The sequence below is a fragment of the Lampris incognitus genome, chromosome 2, assembly GCF_029633865.1.
Source record: "Lampris incognitus isolate fLamInc1 chromosome 2, fLamInc1.hap2, whole genome shotgun sequence".
Taxonomy (NCBI): domain Eukaryota; kingdom Metazoa; phylum Chordata; class Actinopteri; order Lampriformes; family Lampridae; genus Lampris; species Lampris incognitus.
Genome location: NC_079212.1, coordinates 56320257 through 56340090, shown reverse-complemented (window position 1 = coordinate 56340090; position 19834 = coordinate 56320257). Strand labels below are relative to the sequence as shown.

The following is a 19834-nucleotide window of genomic DNA, read 5'->3' as shown; positions in this document are numbered from 1 at the left end:
ACTCGATGATGAGTGTGACAGATGATGTGGACCCAGTGAGGAGCGTGACAGATGACGTGGACTCGGTGATGAGCGTGACAGATGATGTGGACTCAGTGATGCGTGTGACAAATGATGTGGACTCACTGATGAGTGTGACAGATGATGTGGACTCGGTGATGAGTGTGACAGATGATGTGGACTCAGTGATGAGCGTGACAGATGATGTGGACTTGGTGATGAGTGTGATAGGGGATGTGGACTCAGTGATGAGTGTGACAGATGATGTGGACTCGATGATGAGTGTGACAGATGATGTGGACTCAGTGATGAGCGTGATAGATGATGTGGACTCAGTGATGAGCGTGACAGATGATGTGGACTCGGTGATGAGTGTGACAGATGATGTGGACTCGGTGATGAGAGTGACAGATTATGTGGACTCAGTGATGAGCGTGACAGTTGATGTGGACTCAGTGATGTGTGTGATAGGGGATGTGGACTCGGTGATGAGCGTGACAGATGATGTGGACTCGGTGATGAGTGTGACAGATGATGTGGACTCGGTGATGAGAGTGACAGATGATGTGGACTCAGTGATGAGTGTGACAGATGATGTGGACTCAGTGATGAGCGTGACCGATGATGTGGACTTGGTGATGAGTGTGAGAGATGATGTGGACTCAGTGATGAGTGTGACAGATGATGTGGACTCGATGATGAGTGTGACAGATGATGTGGACTCAGTGAGGAGCGTGACAGATGACGTGGACTCGGTGATGAGCGTGACAGATGATGTGGACTCAGTGATGAGTGTGACAAATGATGTGGACTCACTGATGAGTGTGACAGATGATGTGGACTCGATGATGAGTGTGACAGATGATGTGGACTCAGTGATGAGCGTGATAGATGATGTGGACTCAGTGATGAGCGTGACAGATGATGTGGACTCGGTGATGAGTGTGACAGATGATGTGGACTCGGTGATGAGAGTGACAGATTATGTGGACTCAGTGATGAGCGTGACAGATGATGTGGACTCAGTGAGGAGCGTGACAGATGACGTGGACTCAGTGATGAGTGTGACAAATGATGTGGACTCACTGATGAGTGTGACAGATGATGTGGACTCGGTGATGAGTGTGACAGATGATGTGGACTCAGTGATGAGCGTGACAGATGATGTGGACTTGGTGATGAGTGTGATAGGGGATGTGGACTCAGTGATGAGTGTGACAGATGATGTGGACTCGATGATGAGTGTGACAGATGATGTGGACTCAGTGATGAGCGTGATAGATGATGTGGACTCAGTGATGAGCGTGACAGATGATGTGGACTCGGTGATGAGTGTGACAGATGATGTGGACTCGGTGATGAGAGTGACAGATTATGTGGACTCAGTGATGAGCGTGACAGATGATGTGGACTCAGTGATGTGTGTGATAGGGGATGTGGACTCGGTGATGAGCGTGACAGATGATGTGGACTCGGTGATGAGTGTGACAGATGATGTGGACTCGGTGATGAGAGTGACAGATGATGTGGACTCAGTGATGAGTGTGACAGATGATGTGGACTCAGTGATGAGCGTGACCGATGATGTGGACTTGGTGATGAGTGTGATAGGGTATGTGGACGCGGTGACGAGATTGACAGATGATGTGGACTCGGTGATGAGAGTGACAGATGATGTGGACTCAGTGATGAGTGTGACAGATGGTGTGGACTCGGTGATGAGTGTGATAGGGGATGTGGACTCGGTGATGAGTGTGATAGGGGATGTGGACTCGGTGATGAGTGTGACATATGATGTGGAATCAGTCATGAGTGTGAGAGATGATGTGGACTCAGTGATGAGTGTGAGAGATGTGGACTCAGTGATGAGTGTGATAGGGGATGTGGACTCGGTGATGAGCGTGACATGATGTGGACTCAGTGATGAGTGTGATAGATGATGTGGACTTGGTGATGAGTGTGAGAGATGATGTGGACTCGGTGATGAGTGTGAGAGATGATGTGGACTCAGTGATGAGTGTGAGAGATGATGTGGACTCAGTGATGAGTGTGACAGAGGATGTGGACTCTGTGATGAGCGTGACAGATGATGTGGACTTGGTGATGAGTGTGATAGGGGATGTGGACTCAGTGATGAGTGTGACAGATGATGTGGACTCGATGATGAGTGTGACAGATGATGTGGACTCAGTGATGAGCGTGACAGATGATGTGGACTCAGTGATGAGCGTGACAGATGATGTGGACTCGGTGATGAGTGTGACAGATGATGTGGACTCGATGGTGAGTGTGACAGATGATGTGGACTCAGTGATGAGTGTGACAGATGATGTGGACTCGGTGATGAGTGTGACAGATGATGTGGACTCGATGGTGAGTGTGACAGATGATGTGGACACAGTCATGAGTGTGAGAGATGATGGGGACTCAGTGATGAGTGTGATAGGGGATGTGGACTCGGTGATGAGCGTGACATGATGTGGAGTCAGTGATGAGTGTGGTAGATGATGTGGACTTGGTGATGAGTGTGAGAGATGATGTGGACTCCATGATGAGTGTGACAGATGATGTGGACTCGGTGATGAGTGTGACAGATGATGTGGACTCGGTGATGAGTGTGACAGATGATGTGGACTCGGTGATGAGTGTGAGAGATGATGTGGACTCAGTGATGAGTGTGAGAGATGTGGACTCAGTGATGAGTGTGAGAGATGATGTGGACTTGGTGATGAGTGTGACAGATGATGTGTACTCGGTGATGAGCGTGACATGATGTGGACTCGGTGATGAGTGTGATAGGGGATGTGGACTCGGTGATGAGCGTGACATGATGTGGACTCAGTGATGAGTGTGATAGATGATGTGGACTCAGTGATGAGTGTGAGAGATGATGCGGACTCAGTGATGAGTGTGAGAGATGATGTGGACTCAGTGATGAGCCTGATAGATGATGTGGACTAAGTGATGACTGTGACAGATGATGTGGACTCGGTGATGAGTGTGAGAGATGATCTGGACTCATTGATGAGTGTGAGAGATGATGTGGACTCAGTGATGAGTGTGACAGATGATGTGGACTCGGTGATGAGTGTGACAGATGATGTGGACTCGGTGATGAGCGTGACAGATGATGTGGACACAGTGATGAGTGCGATAGGGGATGTGGACTCAGTGATGAGTGTGAGAGATGTGGACTCAGTGATGAGTGTGATAGGGGATGTGGACTCGGTGATGAGCGTGACATGATGTGGACTCAGTGATGAGTGTGATAGATGATGTGGACTTGGTGATGAGTGTGAGAGATGATGTGTACTCGGTGATGAGTGTGAGAGATTATGTGGACTCAGTGATGAGCGTGACAGATGATGTGGACTCAGTGATGAGCGTGACAGATGATGTGGACTCGGTGATGAGTGTGACAGATGATGTGGACTCGGTGATGAGAGTGACAGATTATGTGGACTCAGTGATGAGCGTGAGAGATGATGTGGACTCAGTGATGTGTGTGATAGGGGATGTGGACTCGGTGATGAGGGTGACAGATGATTTGGACTCGGTGATGAGTGTGACAGATGATGTGGACTCGGTGATGAGTGTGACAGATGATGTGGACTCGGTGATGAGAGTGACAGATGATGTGGACTCAGTGATGAGTGTGGGAGATGATGTGGACTCAGTGATGAGTGTGACAGTTGATGTGGACTCAGTGATGAGCGTGACTGATGATGTGGACTCAGTGATGAGTGTGATAGGGTATGTGGACGCGGTGACGAGTGTGACAGATGATGTGGACTCGGTGATGAGAGTGACAGATGATGTGGACTCAGTGATGAGTGTGACAGATGGTGTGGACTCGGTGATGAGTGTGATAGGGGATGTGGACTCGGTGATGAGTGTGATAGGGGATGTGGACTCGGTGATGAGTGTGACAGATGATGTGGATTCAGTCATGAGTGTGAGAGATGATGTGGACTCAGTGATGAGTGTGAGAGATGTGGACTCAGTGATGAGTGTGATAGGGGATGTGGACTCGGTGATGAGCGTGACATGATGTGGACTCAGTGATGAGTGTGATAGATGATGTGGACTTGGTGATGAGTGTGAGAGATGATGTGGACTCGGTGATGAGTGTGAGAGATGATGTGGACTCAGTGATGAGCGTGGCAGATGATGTGGACTCGGTGATGAGCGTGACAGATGATGTGGACTCGGTGATGAGTGTGAGAGATGATGTGGACTCAGTGATGAGTGTGAGAGATGATGTGGACTCAGTGATGAGTGTGACAGATGATGTGGACTCGGTGATGAGTGTGACAGATGATGTGGACTCAGTGATGAGCGTGACAGATGATGTGGACTCAGTGATGAGTGTGAGAGATGATGTGGACTCAGTGATGTGTGTGACAGAGGATGTGGACTCTGTGATGAGCGTGACAGATGATGTGGACTTGGTGATGAGTGTGATAGGGTTTGTGGACTCGGTGATGAGTGTGACAGATGATGTGGACTCGGTGATGAGCGTGACAGATGATGTGGACTCGGTGATGAGTGTGACAGATGGTGTGGACTCGGTGATGAGTGTGATAGGGGATGTGGACTCGGTGATGAGTGTGATAGGGGATGTGGACTCGGTGATGAGTGTGACAGATGATGTGGACTCGGTGATGAGTGTGAGAGATGATGTGGACTCGGTGATGAGTGTGAGAGATGATGTGGACTCAGTGATGAGTGTGACAGATGATGTGGACTCGATGATGAGTGTGACAGATGATGTGGACTCAGTGAGGAGCGTGACAGATGACGTGGACTCGGTGATGAGCGTGACAGATGATGTGGACTCAGTGATGAGTGTGACAAATGATGTGGACTCACTGATGAGTGTGACAGATGATGTGGACTCGGTGATGAGTGTGACAGATGATGTGGACTCAGTGATGAGCGTGACAGATGATGTGGACTTGGTGATGAGTGTGATAGGGGATGTGGACTCAGTGATGAGTGTGACAGATGATGTGGACTCGATGATGAGTGTGACAGATGATGTGGACTCAGTGATGAGCGTGATAGATGATGTGGACTCAGTGATGAGCGTGACAGATGATGTGGACTCGGTGATGAGTGTGACAGATGATGTGGACTCGGTGATGAGAGTGACAGATTATGTGGACTCAGTGATGAGCGTGACAGATGATGTGGACTCAGTGATGTGTGTGATAGGGGATGTGGACTCGGTGATGAGCGTGACAGATAATGTGGACTCGGTGATGAGTGTGACAGATGATGTGGACTCGGTGATGAGAGTGACAGATGATGTGGACTCAGTGATGAGTGTGACAGATGATGTGGACTCAGTGATGAGCGTGACCGATGATGTGGACTTGGTGATGAGTGTGATAGGGTATGTGGACGCGGTGACGAGATTGACAGATGATGTGGACTCGGTGATGAGAGTGACAGATGATGTGGACTCAGTGATGAGTGTGACAGATGGTGTGGACTCGGTGATGAGTGTGATAGGGGATGTGGACTCGGTGATGAGTGTGATAGGGGATGTGGACTCGGTGATGAGTGTGACATATGATGTGGAATCAGTCATGAGTGTGAGAGATGATGTGGACTCAGTGATGAGTGTGAGAGATGTGGACTCAGTGATGAGTGTGATAGGGGATGTGGACTCGGTGATGAGCGTGACATGATGTGGACTCAGTGATGAGTGTGATAGATGATGTGGACTTGGTGATGAGTGTGAGAGATGATGTGGACTCGGTGATGAGTGTGAGAGATGATGTGGACTCAGTGATGAGTGTGAGAGATGATGTGGACTCAGTGATGAGTGTGACAGAGGATGTGGACTCTGTGATGAGCGTGACAGATGATGTGGACTTGGTGATGAGTGTGATAGGGGATGTGGACTCAGTGATGAGTGTGACAGATGATGTGGACTCGATGATGAGTGTGACAGATGATGTGGACTCAGTGATGAGCGTGACAGATGATGTGGACTCAGTGATGAGCGTGACAGATGATGTGGACTCGGTGATGAGTGTGACAGATGATGTGGACTCGGTGATGAGAGTGACAGATGATGTGGACTCGGTGATGAGCGTGACAGATGATGTGGACTCGGTGATGAGTGTGAGAGATGATGTGGACTCGGTGATGAGTGTGACAGATGATGTGGACTCAGTGATGAGTGTGACAGATGATGTGGAGTCGGTGATGAGTGTGACAGATGATGTGGACTCAGTGATGAGCGTGACAGATGATGTGGACTCAGTGATGAGTGTGAGAGATGATGTGGACTCAGTGATGAGTGTGACAGAGGATGTGGACTCTGTGATGAGCGTGACAGATGATGTGGACTTGGTGATGAGTGTGATAGGGTTTGTGGACTCGGTGATGAGTGTGACAGATGATGTGGACTCGGTGATGAGCGTGACAGATGATGTGGACTCGGAGATGAGTGTGACAGATGGTGTGGACTCGGTGATGAGTGTGATAGGGGATGTGGACTCGGTGATGAGTGTGATAGGGGATGTGGACTCGGTGATGAGTGTGACAGATGATGTGGACTCGGCGATGAGTGTGAGAGATGATGTGGACTCGGTGATGAGTGTGACAGATGATGTGGACTCAGTGATGAGTGTGACAGATGATGTGGACTCGATGATGAGTGTGACAGATGATGTGGACTCGGTGATGAGCGTGACAGATGACGTGGACTCGGTGATGAGCGTGACAGATGATGTGGACTCAGTGATGAGTGTGACAGATGATGTGGACTCGGTGATGAGTGTGACAGATGATGTGGACTCGGTGATGAGTGTGACAGATGATGTGGACTCGGTGATGAGTGTGACAGATGATGTGGAATCAGTCATGAGTGTGAGAGATGATGTGGACTCAGTGATGAGTGTGAGAGATGTGGACTCAGTGATGAGTGTGATAGGGGATGTGGACTCGGTGATGAGCGTGACATGATGTGGACTCAGTGATGAGTGTGATAGATGATGTGGACTTGGTGATGAGTGTGAGAGATGATGTGGACTCGGTGATGAGTGTGAGAGATGATGTGGACTCAGTGATGAGTGTGAGAGATGATGTGGACTCAGTGATGAGTGTGACAGAGGATGTGGACTCTGTGATGAGCGTGACAGATGATGTGGACTTGGTGATGAGTGTGACAGATGATGTGGACTCGATGATGAGTGTGACAGATGATGTGGACTCAGTGATGAGCGTGACAGATGATGTGGACTCAGTGATGAGCGTGACAGATGATGTGGACTCGGTGATGAGCGTGACAGATGATGTGGACTCGGTGATGAGAGTGACAAATGATGTGGACTCGGTGATGAGCGTGACAGATGATGTGGACTCGGTGATGAGCGTGAGAGATGATGTGGACTCAGTGATGAGTGTGAGAGATGATGTGGACTCAGTGATGAGTGTGACAGATGATGTGGAGTCGGTGATGAGTGTGACAGATGATGTGGACTCAGTGATGAGCGTGACAGATGATGTGGACTCAGTGATGAGTGTGAGAGATGATGTGGACTCAGTGATGAGTGTGACAGAGGATGTGGACTCTGTGATGAGCGTGACAGATGATGTGGACTTGGTGATGAGTGTGATAGGGTTTGTGGACTCGGTGATGAGTGTGACAGATGATGTGGACTCGGTGATGAGCGTGACAGATGATGTGGACTCGGTGATGAGTGTGACAGATGGTGTGGACTCGGTGATGAGTGTGATAGGGGATGTGGACTCGGTGATGAGTGTGATAGGGGATGTGGACTCGGTGATGAGTGTGACAGATGATGTGGACTCGGTGATGAGTGTGAGAGATGATGTGGACTCAGTGATGAGTGTGACAGATGATGTGGACTCGATGATGGGTGTGACAGATGATGTGGACTCGGTGATGAGCGTGACAGATGACGTGGACTCGGTGATGAGCGTGACAGATGACGTGGACTCGGTGATGAGCGTGACAGATGATGTGGACTCAGTGATGAGTGTGACAGATGATGTGGACTCGGTGATGAGTGTGACAGATGATGTGGACTCGGTGATGAGTGTGACAGATGATGTGGACTCGGTGATGAGCGTGACAGATGATGTGGACTCGGTGATGAGCGTGACAGATGATGTGGACTTGGTGATGAGTGTGATAGGGGATGTGGACTCGGTGATGAGTGTGACAGATGATGTGGACTCGGTGATGAGTGTGACGGATGATGTGGACTCGGTGATGAGTGTGACGGATGATGTGGACTCGGTGATGAGTGTGACAGATGATGTGGACTCAGTGATGAGCGTGACAGATGATGTGGACTTGGTGACGAGTGTGATAGGGGATGTGGACTCGGTGATGAGTGTGACAGATGATGTGGACTCGGTGATGAGTGTGACAGATGATGTGGACTCGGTGATGAGTGTGACAGATGATGTGGACTCGGTGATGAGTGTGACAGATGATGTGGACTCGGTGATGAGTGTGACAGATGATGTGGACTCAGTGATGAGTGTGACAGATGATGTGGACTCAGTGATGAGTATGAGAGATGATGTGGACTCAGTGATGAGTGTGACAGATGATGTGGACTCGGTGATGAGTGTGACAGATGATGTGGACTCAGTGATGAGTGTGACAGATGATGAGGACTCAGTGATGAGTGTGATAGATGATATGGACTCAGTGATGAGTGTGATAGGCCAGTTCTCCTCCAGCCCGTGTTCTTGATGACTCTCAACATGACGGACACGTCACATGAACGCACAAATGGAAGTGGAGTGCCAAGAGGTAGGCCTAGAGTGAGTGTGTATGTGTGTGTGTGTGTGTGTGTGTGTGTGTGTGTGTGTGTGTGTGTGTGTGTGTGTGTAAAAATCTCAATTTGTGTGAAATTCTACTAGGTTTGTCTCTATTGCAATGATGCAGCTGTTGCAGAAAATCCCTTTCAGTCTAAAGAGGTAAACAGTAAGTGGGTTAGTTATAATAAACTATATAATAAACTTTAAATAATAAACTATAAATCACTTTTCAAAACAAAGTGCTTTACAATGAAAACAAAATATTCAAAGTACGATATCAGAATTAACTTAAGCTTAGAAAATAATTGTAAAACACAAATGGACCAAAACACAAGATTAAAAATAAGAAACATGAAATTAAAACAAAATCAGAGGAGTCAGTCAGGCAGCTCAGGTAAAATCAGGATAAAGTGAGGAAGAGTGACTCAGACAGCCTCATCTCCTCGGGCAGGTGGTTCCAGAGCCAGAGGCAACGCCCCCTTCAAGTGTGCCAGAGCCATAGGCCACGCCCCCTTCCGGCTTTAGTCAGGACTCAGCAGAGAGAAGGCCTCTGCCCAAGCAGCTCAAACTACACATAGGTTCATGGGATTAAACGATCTAAAATATAATCTGGAGCCAGGTCATTAATAAGATCTTAAAACCAGTCCTTAAACAGTAAAAGAAGAAAACTTTAATCACTGCAGTTATGCAGTTAGTAAGGAGAAACATAATGAAAACATAGTGTAGGGTTCTGAACATGTACTAATACTTGAGTAGTTTAGGTCCTTGTTTACTTACATTCCTAAACCAACAGTGTCAGTGGAAGTTATACCCACAGCTGTTGCCTCTGAGGTACACTACAGTTAATTCTTATCGGAAAGGAATTTCAGTGAATTTGATTTTTTTATAAAATTATTTAGACACCTGTGCTGATGATTTCTCCACCTGCAGCAGCGGTCGCATGTACAACAATGATATTTCAGCACTCATAACTGAGTTGGAACTACTGAAATGAAGCAGTTTGTTCGGTTACCAATTAATTAAATCCAAATATGTCAGTATGGACTTAAACATCTATGTAGGTCAGCACGCTTGGATCAGTTTGTCCATTCTCTACGAGGGTTATCACTCTGTATCTGGGGTGGGAAGTCCTCAAGAAGTAAATGCCTGTTGGAATTTAAATTGTTCTTAATTGCTCCACTTTAGGCCTGTTGCACTTTTTTTTTTTTTGTTGGAAGGGGTAGGGTGGGGGGACACTTATGACTGACCATTTGAGCAGAGAGACAGCTTCCAGCATTCAGGACATTCTTCATTCAGGACATTAAGGTAGGTCTTTTAAAACATAATTTGTACACACCATTTAGATGTGAAATATTTTTTTGCAGCCATTCTTTGATGGTGACACACAACTGACCTGTTAAAAACATTGTTATACGCAGTGAACTGCCATGTAGAGTTGGCTTCACTGTATTAAAGCGATACTTGTTTGTACGCACTACTAGGACATCAGTTTACTACACCGAAGTCATAATAACAAAGTTGTTTACTTCCAACCAAGAAAGTGAGCAGATTACATCTGATGTTACTTTGAATAATTTGGCTGTCTCAACCACTTTCCGTAGCACAAACGCATATACTCCCAGACAACATTTACAGCACAGCCACACAATGGAAGTGAAGGTATCTGTGGACGGCGTCCCACGCATAGTCTGTGGAGTAACCGAGAAGACAACTTGTCAAGAAGTAGTCATTGCACTGGCTCAAGCGCTTGGTATGTATTACTGCTGTTTGAACGTAGTCGAGAAATGTTTCCACACAACAAAGCTTAACACGAAATTCCCCTTTTCAGGTCGGCCAGGGCGTTACACGCTAAGGGAGAATTTCAAAGACTTTGAACAGTACATGAGGCCAAACGAATGCCTTCTGGAGTCAGTAGAGAAGTACGGCCAGCAGGCCAGGGATGTTGAACTTACTCTTCTTCACAATGGACCCTCTCTGTGGGATGAAATGAGTGCCGCAAAAGGAGGAAGATACCAGTCTCTCACACACATGAGAATTAATGATGCAAAGGCCAGAATGCCAACGGGCAGTCGCTCACGTTTGCATCGGCAGAGCTTGCCACCACTTGCTTGTTTGCAAGAAGCCGAGAAACCAACAGAGGAAATGAAAAGACCCAAAAGAAAATCTCTGACCCTCATGGAGGAAGCATGGGGATGGCTGCAAAGTCTGGGTAAGGGCAGACATCAACATCCAGCTTGTAGTAAACAAAGCAGTAAGACGTTCAATAAAAGGTACAGCAGCTCTATGAATGTTTTAGGGACTCTTCCCGACAATACCTCAGCCCCAGTTAGTTTGTTGAGCAAAATCAGAGGTCGGAAGACTGGAAATTTCAAATTGGATCATCAAACGTCCCACTGTATGGGAAGTCCAGGCAAGGAGAAGGAAAGCAAACAATCCAAGAAAAACCGAAGCGCGGGAACTACTGAGGCCCTGTCAAATTCAAGCAAAACCGAGGAGACCGAAAATGAGCAGAAAAAGCTGAGAGAAACCATCATGTGCCAGATGGTTTATCTGCAAGATCTGCAGACCCGGACAACATTTGTAGATGAACAGATCAAGGAGCTTGAGGAACACCTGAGGTCCAGAAAAGCTGAACGAGAAGGCCAGCAGAAAGTTTTTGATGAGATCGAACAGCTCCAGTTTTGGGAAATGGAACTAAAGGAAGAGGAAGGTTATGAGCAAGATCTGCAGGCTCAGTTCTTGGAGATAAAAGAGAAGGTTGCAGAGTGCAAGGCCAACTTGAAGGGATATAAATCTAAAATGCAGATGTTGAATCTCTCTTGGGCTCAAAATGCTGATAAAGGGAAACCAGAAACGGTTCCAAGAAAAGGTTCCACGAATACTGTAGCGGAAGTGACCATTTCATATAGAGCCCTTAAACCCAGATCTTACCCTGTCAGAGACGCAACTACTGACAGAGAGCTCCTACCCAGGAGGGACCTCAGTCCCCTGCTCGCTCCCAATCTGACGAAGGATCAAGATCCCACTGAGTCCAGGGAACAGTGGGCACAGTGGTCTGAAGTCCATTTCTCTAAAACAGAGACGAAAGAGAAGGTGATGCATCGCTCTGAACTCACAATATATCTGGGTAGTACTAAAGTTTAGATGATGGCAGAGCAAAGAAACGATTCAAGTTGTCACAACATTATCCACGCCTCGATGTAAAACTGCTTTGTGAAGTGACATGTTGATGTTTCCTCCAAAATAAAGACGAGACATTTGTGAGTTTCATAAAATTTTAATTCAATCATTTCATTCAAGACCATTAACAAAATTACATAGAACTTCTGAATGCAGTTCCTCTGAAACCCCATGATCTCAGGAGTTGAAACTGTGACTATAACATGTGCATGGAGGCACGGCAGGTCACCCAGCAGTGTCTCCAAAGCACAATTCATAGATATCCTGATTTTTATGCTTTTTCAAACTTTGTCTAATAATTTTGTCACCTTTCCCCTTCTTAAGTAACATTTGTTTGTTATTTTTAAGTTTTAACTTTCCACTAAGAAAAAAAAGCACACATTACATACAGTATATTTCAACCCACAGGTACTTGGGATGCATACCAGTATTATTTCTACTATAAAAGAAGCCACCCTAAGATTGTTCTGAATATTTTGGCGGTTGACTGGGGACAGAATTATTTCAGTTTTGTTTTGCTTTTATTTTTTTTAATTTTTTTTTAGGCACCTTAAATTTTATCTATCAACAGAACAAGCTTTAATTGAAAAAAGCAAAAATGTGCTAGAAAAAAATATTTAAAATAACTGCTGAATATAAGATGCCAAAAAGGAATTCTGCACCTGGGAAAATTTCTTAATGGAGCATGTGAATACACACAAAAAAAAAAAAAAAGAAAAAAAAAAAAGTAAAGGCTCCAAACTGGTGGAAGTAATCCCCTTCGATTCACTACTTTGACATTCATACATACTACACTTTAACTTCAGCTCTTGAATAAAGCATTTTAAAACTGCTCAAAAAACCGAGCAGAGAAGTAGCCTCAGTTTAAGCTTGCACATATGAGAAATATGATCCTCCTTATGGAGGGAACTTAGCTTTGCTTTGTGCACGTTGTAGGAAAGCATACGCTAGTGGAAACCGGACAGTGAAACCATTAAGTTTCCAGATAAAAAGGAGCAAAACTATCATGAGGGGGAGTTGCTCAGTACTTGCCAACAATCACGGTCATACACCCACGCAAACTACGACAGTCTGCAGGTGCAGAATTCCAGACAGAGCAGAGTGAAAAAAGACAGACAGCCACACAACAGTCACTCAGATTTAGAGGTGCAAATACCTCAATTATTCACTAACCAAACAGACACAAATTTCTGGAGATTCCCATGTTTACTGCAGTGCACCCTGGATCAAGTACATCATACACAGGAGGTAGGGAACTATGGAATGAGAAGGCTCCCTTACAGATGTACAGAGGAACAATTAGTTACACATGCCGGTTACTGTATGTGTGCACATGTTAATATGAATGACTGTGTGCAAGCATGTGTCAAAACAAAAATTCCATCTCCCCTGATGTTACAGACGTTAGGACTGCGTTCCTTAATCTAGGCCCACCTACAGCGGACGGGGTGGAGGAGTCTGTAACTCAGTCAATGACACCAGGCTGACGAGTCTTTCGCTCCACATTGAAACCCTGCGCAGAAAAGAACACTTCTGTAAGACGGTTTCATTTGCAGTGTACTTACGTTACAATTAGGTATCATTTCATATCAGCCCGGAGTCATCGTTTATAGAGAAAATATGTCTCATGACATTTGAACTCATGTTAAAATGTGTATATCATTATGTTGCATATTGAACAGCAACAAAGGACAGCACTTTAATTAAAACACCTCAAAAACAAAGTTTGCAATATCATGCAAAAATATGTTAAAGGTACACACAGTAAAATTTCCTCTCCAGCGACTCATATTCAGTGACCAGTAGAAAATGCAAAGTTGGCAAATTTGTCCCCATCCCCTTGACCAATGATGGCCAGAAAATGATACAACTAAGTAGACACGGGTACCGCAACCCGCTATTAAACGGGCACCGGTGCTAAAACTATTAAAACCATAGTATTGATTTTGATATACTTTATTGATCTCTGTGGGGAAATCATGCTCTGCATTTAACTCATCCTAGCAGTGTAACTTGGGAGCAGTAGGCAGCTGCAGTGCCCGGGGACCACCCCCAGTTGGTCTTGCCATGCCTCGGTCAGGGGCACAGACAGGATTACTAACCCTAACATGCATGTCTTTTTTTTGATGGTGGGAGAAACCGGAGCACCCGGAGAAAACCCCATGCAGACACAGGGAGAACATTCAAACTCCACAGAGGACGACCTGGGATGACCCCCGAGGTTACACAACCCTGGGGTTCGAACCTAGGACCTTCTTGTTGTGAGGTGACAGTGCTGACCACTGGGCCACGGTGCCGCCCGAGCTCTGATAAGGTCTGACGTGAACGGTTCTGCTATCGGTATATGAGAACTTAAGAAAATAAACTTCCTATTTATTTAGACTACATAAACATCATCTAGCACCTTTTACCTCACAACGGTGTTTCTTTTATCTCACAACTGTTTCTTTTACCTAACGACTCTTTTATCTCCCAACTGTTTCTTTTACCTCACAACTCCGTTTCTTTTACCTAACAACTCTGTTTCTTTTACCTCACAACTGTTTCTTTAATCTCACAACTGTTTCTTTTACCTCACAACTGTTTCTTTTACCTCACAACTCTTTCTTTTATCTCACAACTCTTTTATCTTGCAACTGTTTCTTTTACCCCACAACTCTGTTTCTTTTATCTCACAACTGTTTCTTTTACCTCACAACTCTTTCTTTTATCTCCCAACTGTTTCTTTTACCTCACAACACTTTCTTTTATCTCACGATTCTTTTATCTCCCAACTGTTTCTTTTACCTCACAACTCTGTTTCTTTTACCTCACAACTCCGTTTCTGATTTGCAACAAGATCAAGACGTTTGTGTATGATGCATTTTTGCTATTCCCAATCTCTCAGAGCCCGTTGTATGTGTGAGCCGAGGGGTGGGGCCAGCTCCCTGATGCCCACACACACCCACACAACTAAAACGTCAGAAGTCTGGTCATACATCACTAGTCGATGCTGACAAGGCTCGTTGCCACAAGTGCAACAAGTGTTTTGCATGTGAGGGCAGGAACAAGGCCTTTACACGCAAAAGACGTGTTGCACTTGTGGCAACGGTGAAACACAAGCAATCTTTCCAAACATCCAGTGAAAGTGCATCAAATACAGGTGAGAAATGCAATTTTGGACTGCCTAGCTCGTAGGTCATCTGTCGTTGGCCATCCACCTCAGGTATGTTATGCATGCTAGCAGCCTACAGCCCACACGGAGCTAAACAAAATTATACACACACGGTTAATGATGAAAAGTAACACTCTGTCCAGACATGAGAAAATAAAACCATGTTAATTGTTCTTAATTTGTTTTTTCTCTTAAAAAAAACAACAAAAAAAACCCCAGTAAGAGTACCACTGAAGTACCGGATCAATAAGCAGTATCAGTAAGAGTACCATTAAAATCTTAACAATACTCATCCCTACAAATAACTCTAATAAAATCCCACATTTCCGCAAGCTACCCCAACACAGAGCTCCCACAGAAATGTCAAGTGAAGAGGCAATTACTTTGTAAAACACATTTAACTTGTACATTTAATGATGAAGCTGTTTACCACACTTTGGCATTACTTTTCATGCCTTTGTAGTCTAAGTTTCTGCCCCCACTTCTGGAGCAGTATTTACCATGTAACCTTTGAGTTCTTAAGAACTGTGCTGCAAAGCAGACTCCTTCATGTTGAAACCTGTAGGAAGATGGTTGCATAGGGAGCTGCGGTTTTGTGGAAGACTGAGTTCTACAAGGTGGGGAGTCCTGTACTGGTTTGTTTACCAGTACAGCACAATACAGATTCCAGGCTGGAAAACATGTTTTGAAAGCAAGAAATCTCAGCACCTGGCAAAGCTATCATTTTGGTGTAGAGCAACAATGCTTTTCATGCCCCCCCTCCCAACCACCACTCACGCTGGCCATTTTTTGCTTAAAGTCAAAATTTTACTGTGGTACCTTTAATATCACTTAATACTGAGGCAATGACACATTGTTGTATACCTTTGAGTTGTCAGGACCACGGGGCTGTCTTACGATGACCAGACGGGGGGCACTGGCATCATCCAGGGTGATGCTCTTCAGTCGGTTCACCAGTCGATCAGGGCGTGGGGTCACCACTTGCTTAGGCCCTTCACTATGAGGGCAGGAGCACAAGGTGGTGAACAATTTATTAGGGTTGCAACGGGAGAATAGAAAGTTTCACTGTGACTTTGAAGGCAGGAATCTCAAGTACTACAATAACTCTGCCCAAAAATAAGCATATAAATATTTAAGTCTGGCAACCCTACTAAAGCGTGCAAGTATTTTCATCCACCATGATCATAATGTCTACAAGATTCTAGAAGGTCAGTGCCGTGGTCCTCTGGTGTATTTACCTGACTCTTCGTACATTGCAGGCACTACATTTCCCTGTACGCTGGTTGAGAATAACAGAGAATTCCACTTCATCTCCCGTTTGGAGCTCCAGGCCATCTTGCACCTCTTTTACATGGAAGAACAGTTTCTTGCTCTCACCTACTTCATATGTGATGAAACCAAACTGGGGGGCAGCAAAAATAACATCAGTACAATCTTAAGAGACTTTTCTAATTCTACTGTCATCTACTACAATTGAAAAGGAACACTCAACTGATAACTACCTGGTCTTTCACACATTCCACCAAAGCTCTACGCTGGGGCACCACATTACAAGCCATCTTCTGTCCAGTTTGGGCTATGCTACAGATCTGGAACTTCACCAGCTCTCCTTTCTGGAGACAGTCAGCTTTGTTTGCCATGCTCATGATACCAAATGGATAACTCTGACCTTTAGCTGTACCTGAAAAAAAAAAAAAAGACAAAAAAAAAAGACAGCAGGAATTTTGATTTGAGAGAAAACAGATTTTCTACAGGAAGTTGATCTGCTCATTAAGGCCTCTTGTACCCTTTCTGCAGAACGTGACACTTACTTTCCTCTGTTACCTCAATTAGCCCTTGGTACTCTGTTTGGGAGGGATCTACACTGCGCAGAGGACGGACCACCTTCCCCAGCATGACTACCGCGCCAACATCTTCCGCCACAGTATTCACTAAAAAGTTAAATCACACACAATCAGTATTCACAAGAGCCCAAAACCAAGTGAGAATTTTGCTCAGTCACTGCCTGTTGACACAGCTGAGTGTAAACAGACAAGCCATTCCAGGTATCATGATATATGTAAATAGAAATGCTCCCTACCTGCAGCCACCTTAGTAACTTTCTCAGCACTGACTTTGTTGCCCTTGCCCTTAGAGAGGGTGTACTCCACAGTATCACCTAGCTCCAAGTTCTCCAAGTCTCCACAAAGCTCACTGTAACATACATTGGAAAAAGACAGTTGTTGTTACCGAAGACATTTACAGGATACAGAGGAATATATTGCCTTAAGGATATATGAATGCCCACAAAATAAATAAATAAATATGGTGAACGGACAGTCACTTGTGAGCCAACCTGCCATCTATTTTTACCTGTAGTGGAAGAAAATCTCTTGGTCGTGATTGGCTGTCTCAATGAAACCAAAGTTGTCTTTCAGCGTGGCAACAAATCCCTGCAGCCTCTTGCTATTAGTGGTGTTACGGTTGAGGATTTTGATGGCCACTGCACTCTGCTGACCAGTTCTCTTTACTTCGTTAATGGAGAACTCCACCTGCAGGGCAAACCACGATTGACACGAGACATCGTTCGAGTAAAAATTAATTAAATAAATAAAACTAGTGTGTTATGACATCCTACAGAAACAACTACACTCGGAGGTCTGCTTAAAACCTGTCCATGTTTGTCAGTTGTCATTCCTGTCAGGACACTATTTAATATAAAGATGTGTCTTCTTTCTCCACATCAATGGTCCCCAACCACCGGGCCACGGACCAGAACCAGGCCGCAAAGCATTTGCTATCGGGCTGCGAGGAAATGATGTAATTCAGCAAAAAAAAAAAAACAAAGTTACCTGAATAATTAACATAACATTAACACATTGGGTGTTTCTTTGGAAGAGGTCGGGGAAATAAACGGTCTAACAATGATGATGATAACGCACACAGCAGAGGCCACAACTGCAAAAAAAAAAAAAAAGCTTCCTTCAAAAGTAAATACAAAGAGCTGTACCTAAAACATGGCTTTATTGTGACCAATGATTCACATGTCATGACCGTCTTGTTGTAGGGAAACAAGCCCAGGGCTCCCACTCAGTCAGTGATACTGGTGAGTTGCAATGTTTTTATATGTTCCTGGGAGGAAAATATGCACCGTGTGTTTAATATCCAAACATTACTCATGTAATGATGCTACTAACTTGTAACTGCCCTACCCTGCCGACCAGTCCGCAAGAACAGTCAACACTAAATCGGTCCACTGTGCAAGAAAGGTTGGGGATCCCTGCTCCGCATGATCTAATACAAACAGGAGAATATGTTGGATACCTTATCTCCAGTCTGTGGGTGGCAGCTTCCCTCTAGGTCCTTGCTGTGGTATGACACAGTCAGCTTCACTCCACAGTCTTCGTACGCAATCACGCCCTCCTCTGCTTCCTGAAGAAGGTAGAACAGGTTGGGAGGAAAACAAGACAACTTAGCAATTGTGGTGCCAAAGTTTAGCACTCATCACCTATCCACCCTGTGCATACCTGTAGTCCACTGACTTCCTGTTTCTACTGCAGTGGTCATATCAGTTTCCGGTTTGTTGGCGTGTGCTATTGACAGTGGCATATTTTTGGCGACGCCTGCAAGATTTACCATGAATAAATGTCAACGACACGCACACAACTGTCCACACACTTTCACATGCACCTACCAGCAAACGGATGAAATGTTTCAATTACGTCCTCAATTCTGTCCGTCCGTCCGCTCATCCTCATAATGGTGGACGTAACTTCATATGTACAACTTGATACGTTTCAACTGTTTGCTGGTAGGTGCAGGTGAAAGTGTGTGGACAGTTGTGCATGTCGTTGACATTTATCTATGGTAAATCTTGCAGGCATCGCCAAAAACATGCCATTGTCACTAGCACACGCCAACAAACAGGAAACTGGTGTGACCTCTGCAGTAGAAACCGGAAGTCAGTGGACTACAGGTATGCACAGAGCCGAAAAGTCCTGTTTCAGACCCTGATTAGGTGGCTTTGTGCTTTGAAAGCCTTAATCCCATGAAATTACTTCTCTCAGGTCAAATCGTCCTGCATGCAAGGTTTTACTGGCGACTTTTTGTCCCATTTATGTAAATCAAGTGTTTCTCAAGACAAAAACAACAACGTAACATCCCAACAGCAGGGACGCATAAGACAGAGATGTCACCTGAAACGCTGAAGTCAAATGTTCAGAAAGATTTTATGAAGCATGTGCAAAGGATATTATGTGCTTTCTGGTTCATTTTAACTTAAAAAAAAATCAAATCAATGCGTAATGGTTAGATATTGGAATGACATTTCCCTGCTTTGCCTTTTTCAAAACACACAAATCACTTTTACAGAACTTGTCAATAGGACTGCACCCTGTATTGACTGTTTTAAAATGAGTCCATGAACTCTGTAATATATTAATGATCATAAAGACAAGTCAGAAAGATGAACACTGTTCTCTCTTCACACATTAAAATGGGAATCTATAGAATACGTGTGAATCTTTAGAGTACATGTGAATCTATAGAATAAGTGTGACTCTATAGAATACATGTGAATCTATAGAATGTGTTTGAATCTATAGAGTAAGCATGACTATAGAATACGTGTGAATCTATAGAATTCGTGTGAATCTCTAGAATACGTGACAATAGAATTCGTGTGAATCTATAGAATAAGTGTGACTA

General features: G+C 45.0%; 2 protein-coding genes across 4 annotated transcripts in view; one reads left to right on the top strand and one right to left on the bottom strand.

The window, feature by feature from the left end:
• The first annotated feature begins 10461 nt into the window (after positions 1–10461).
• rassf11 (Ras association domain family member 11) lies at positions 10462–11958 on the top strand. Its single transcript, XM_056300085.1, has 2 exons — positions 10462–10564; positions 10643–11958. The coding sequence occupies exons 1-2, from the start codon at positions 10462–10464 to the stop codon at positions 11956–11958; spliced, it is 1419 nt and encodes a 472-aa protein (XP_056156060.1).
• Positions 11959–12071: 113 nt separating this feature from the next.
• csde1 (cold shock domain containing E1, RNA-binding) overlaps positions 12072–19834 on the bottom strand; it is a 44836-nt gene continuing 37073 nt past the window's right edge. For all 3 annotated transcript variants that reach the window (XM_056273475.1, XM_056273476.1, XM_056273477.1), the window contains 8 exons: positions 18452–18559; positions 17501–17679; positions 17229–17341; positions 16960–17079; positions 16651–16829; positions 16387–16550; positions 16013–16145; positions 12072–13507 (listed from right to left, as the gene is read on the bottom strand). In XM_056273475.1, the coding sequence (XP_056129450.1) occupies positions 13460–13507; positions 16013–16145; positions 16387–16550; positions 16651–16829; positions 16960–17079; positions 17229–17341; positions 17501–17679; positions 18452–18559 (1044 nt within the window). In that variant the 3' untranslated portion in view covers positions 12072–13459. The remainder of the gene's footprint in view (positions 13508–16012; positions 16146–16386; positions 16551–16650; positions 16830–16959; positions 17080–17228; positions 17342–17500; positions 17680–18451; positions 18560–19834) is intronic.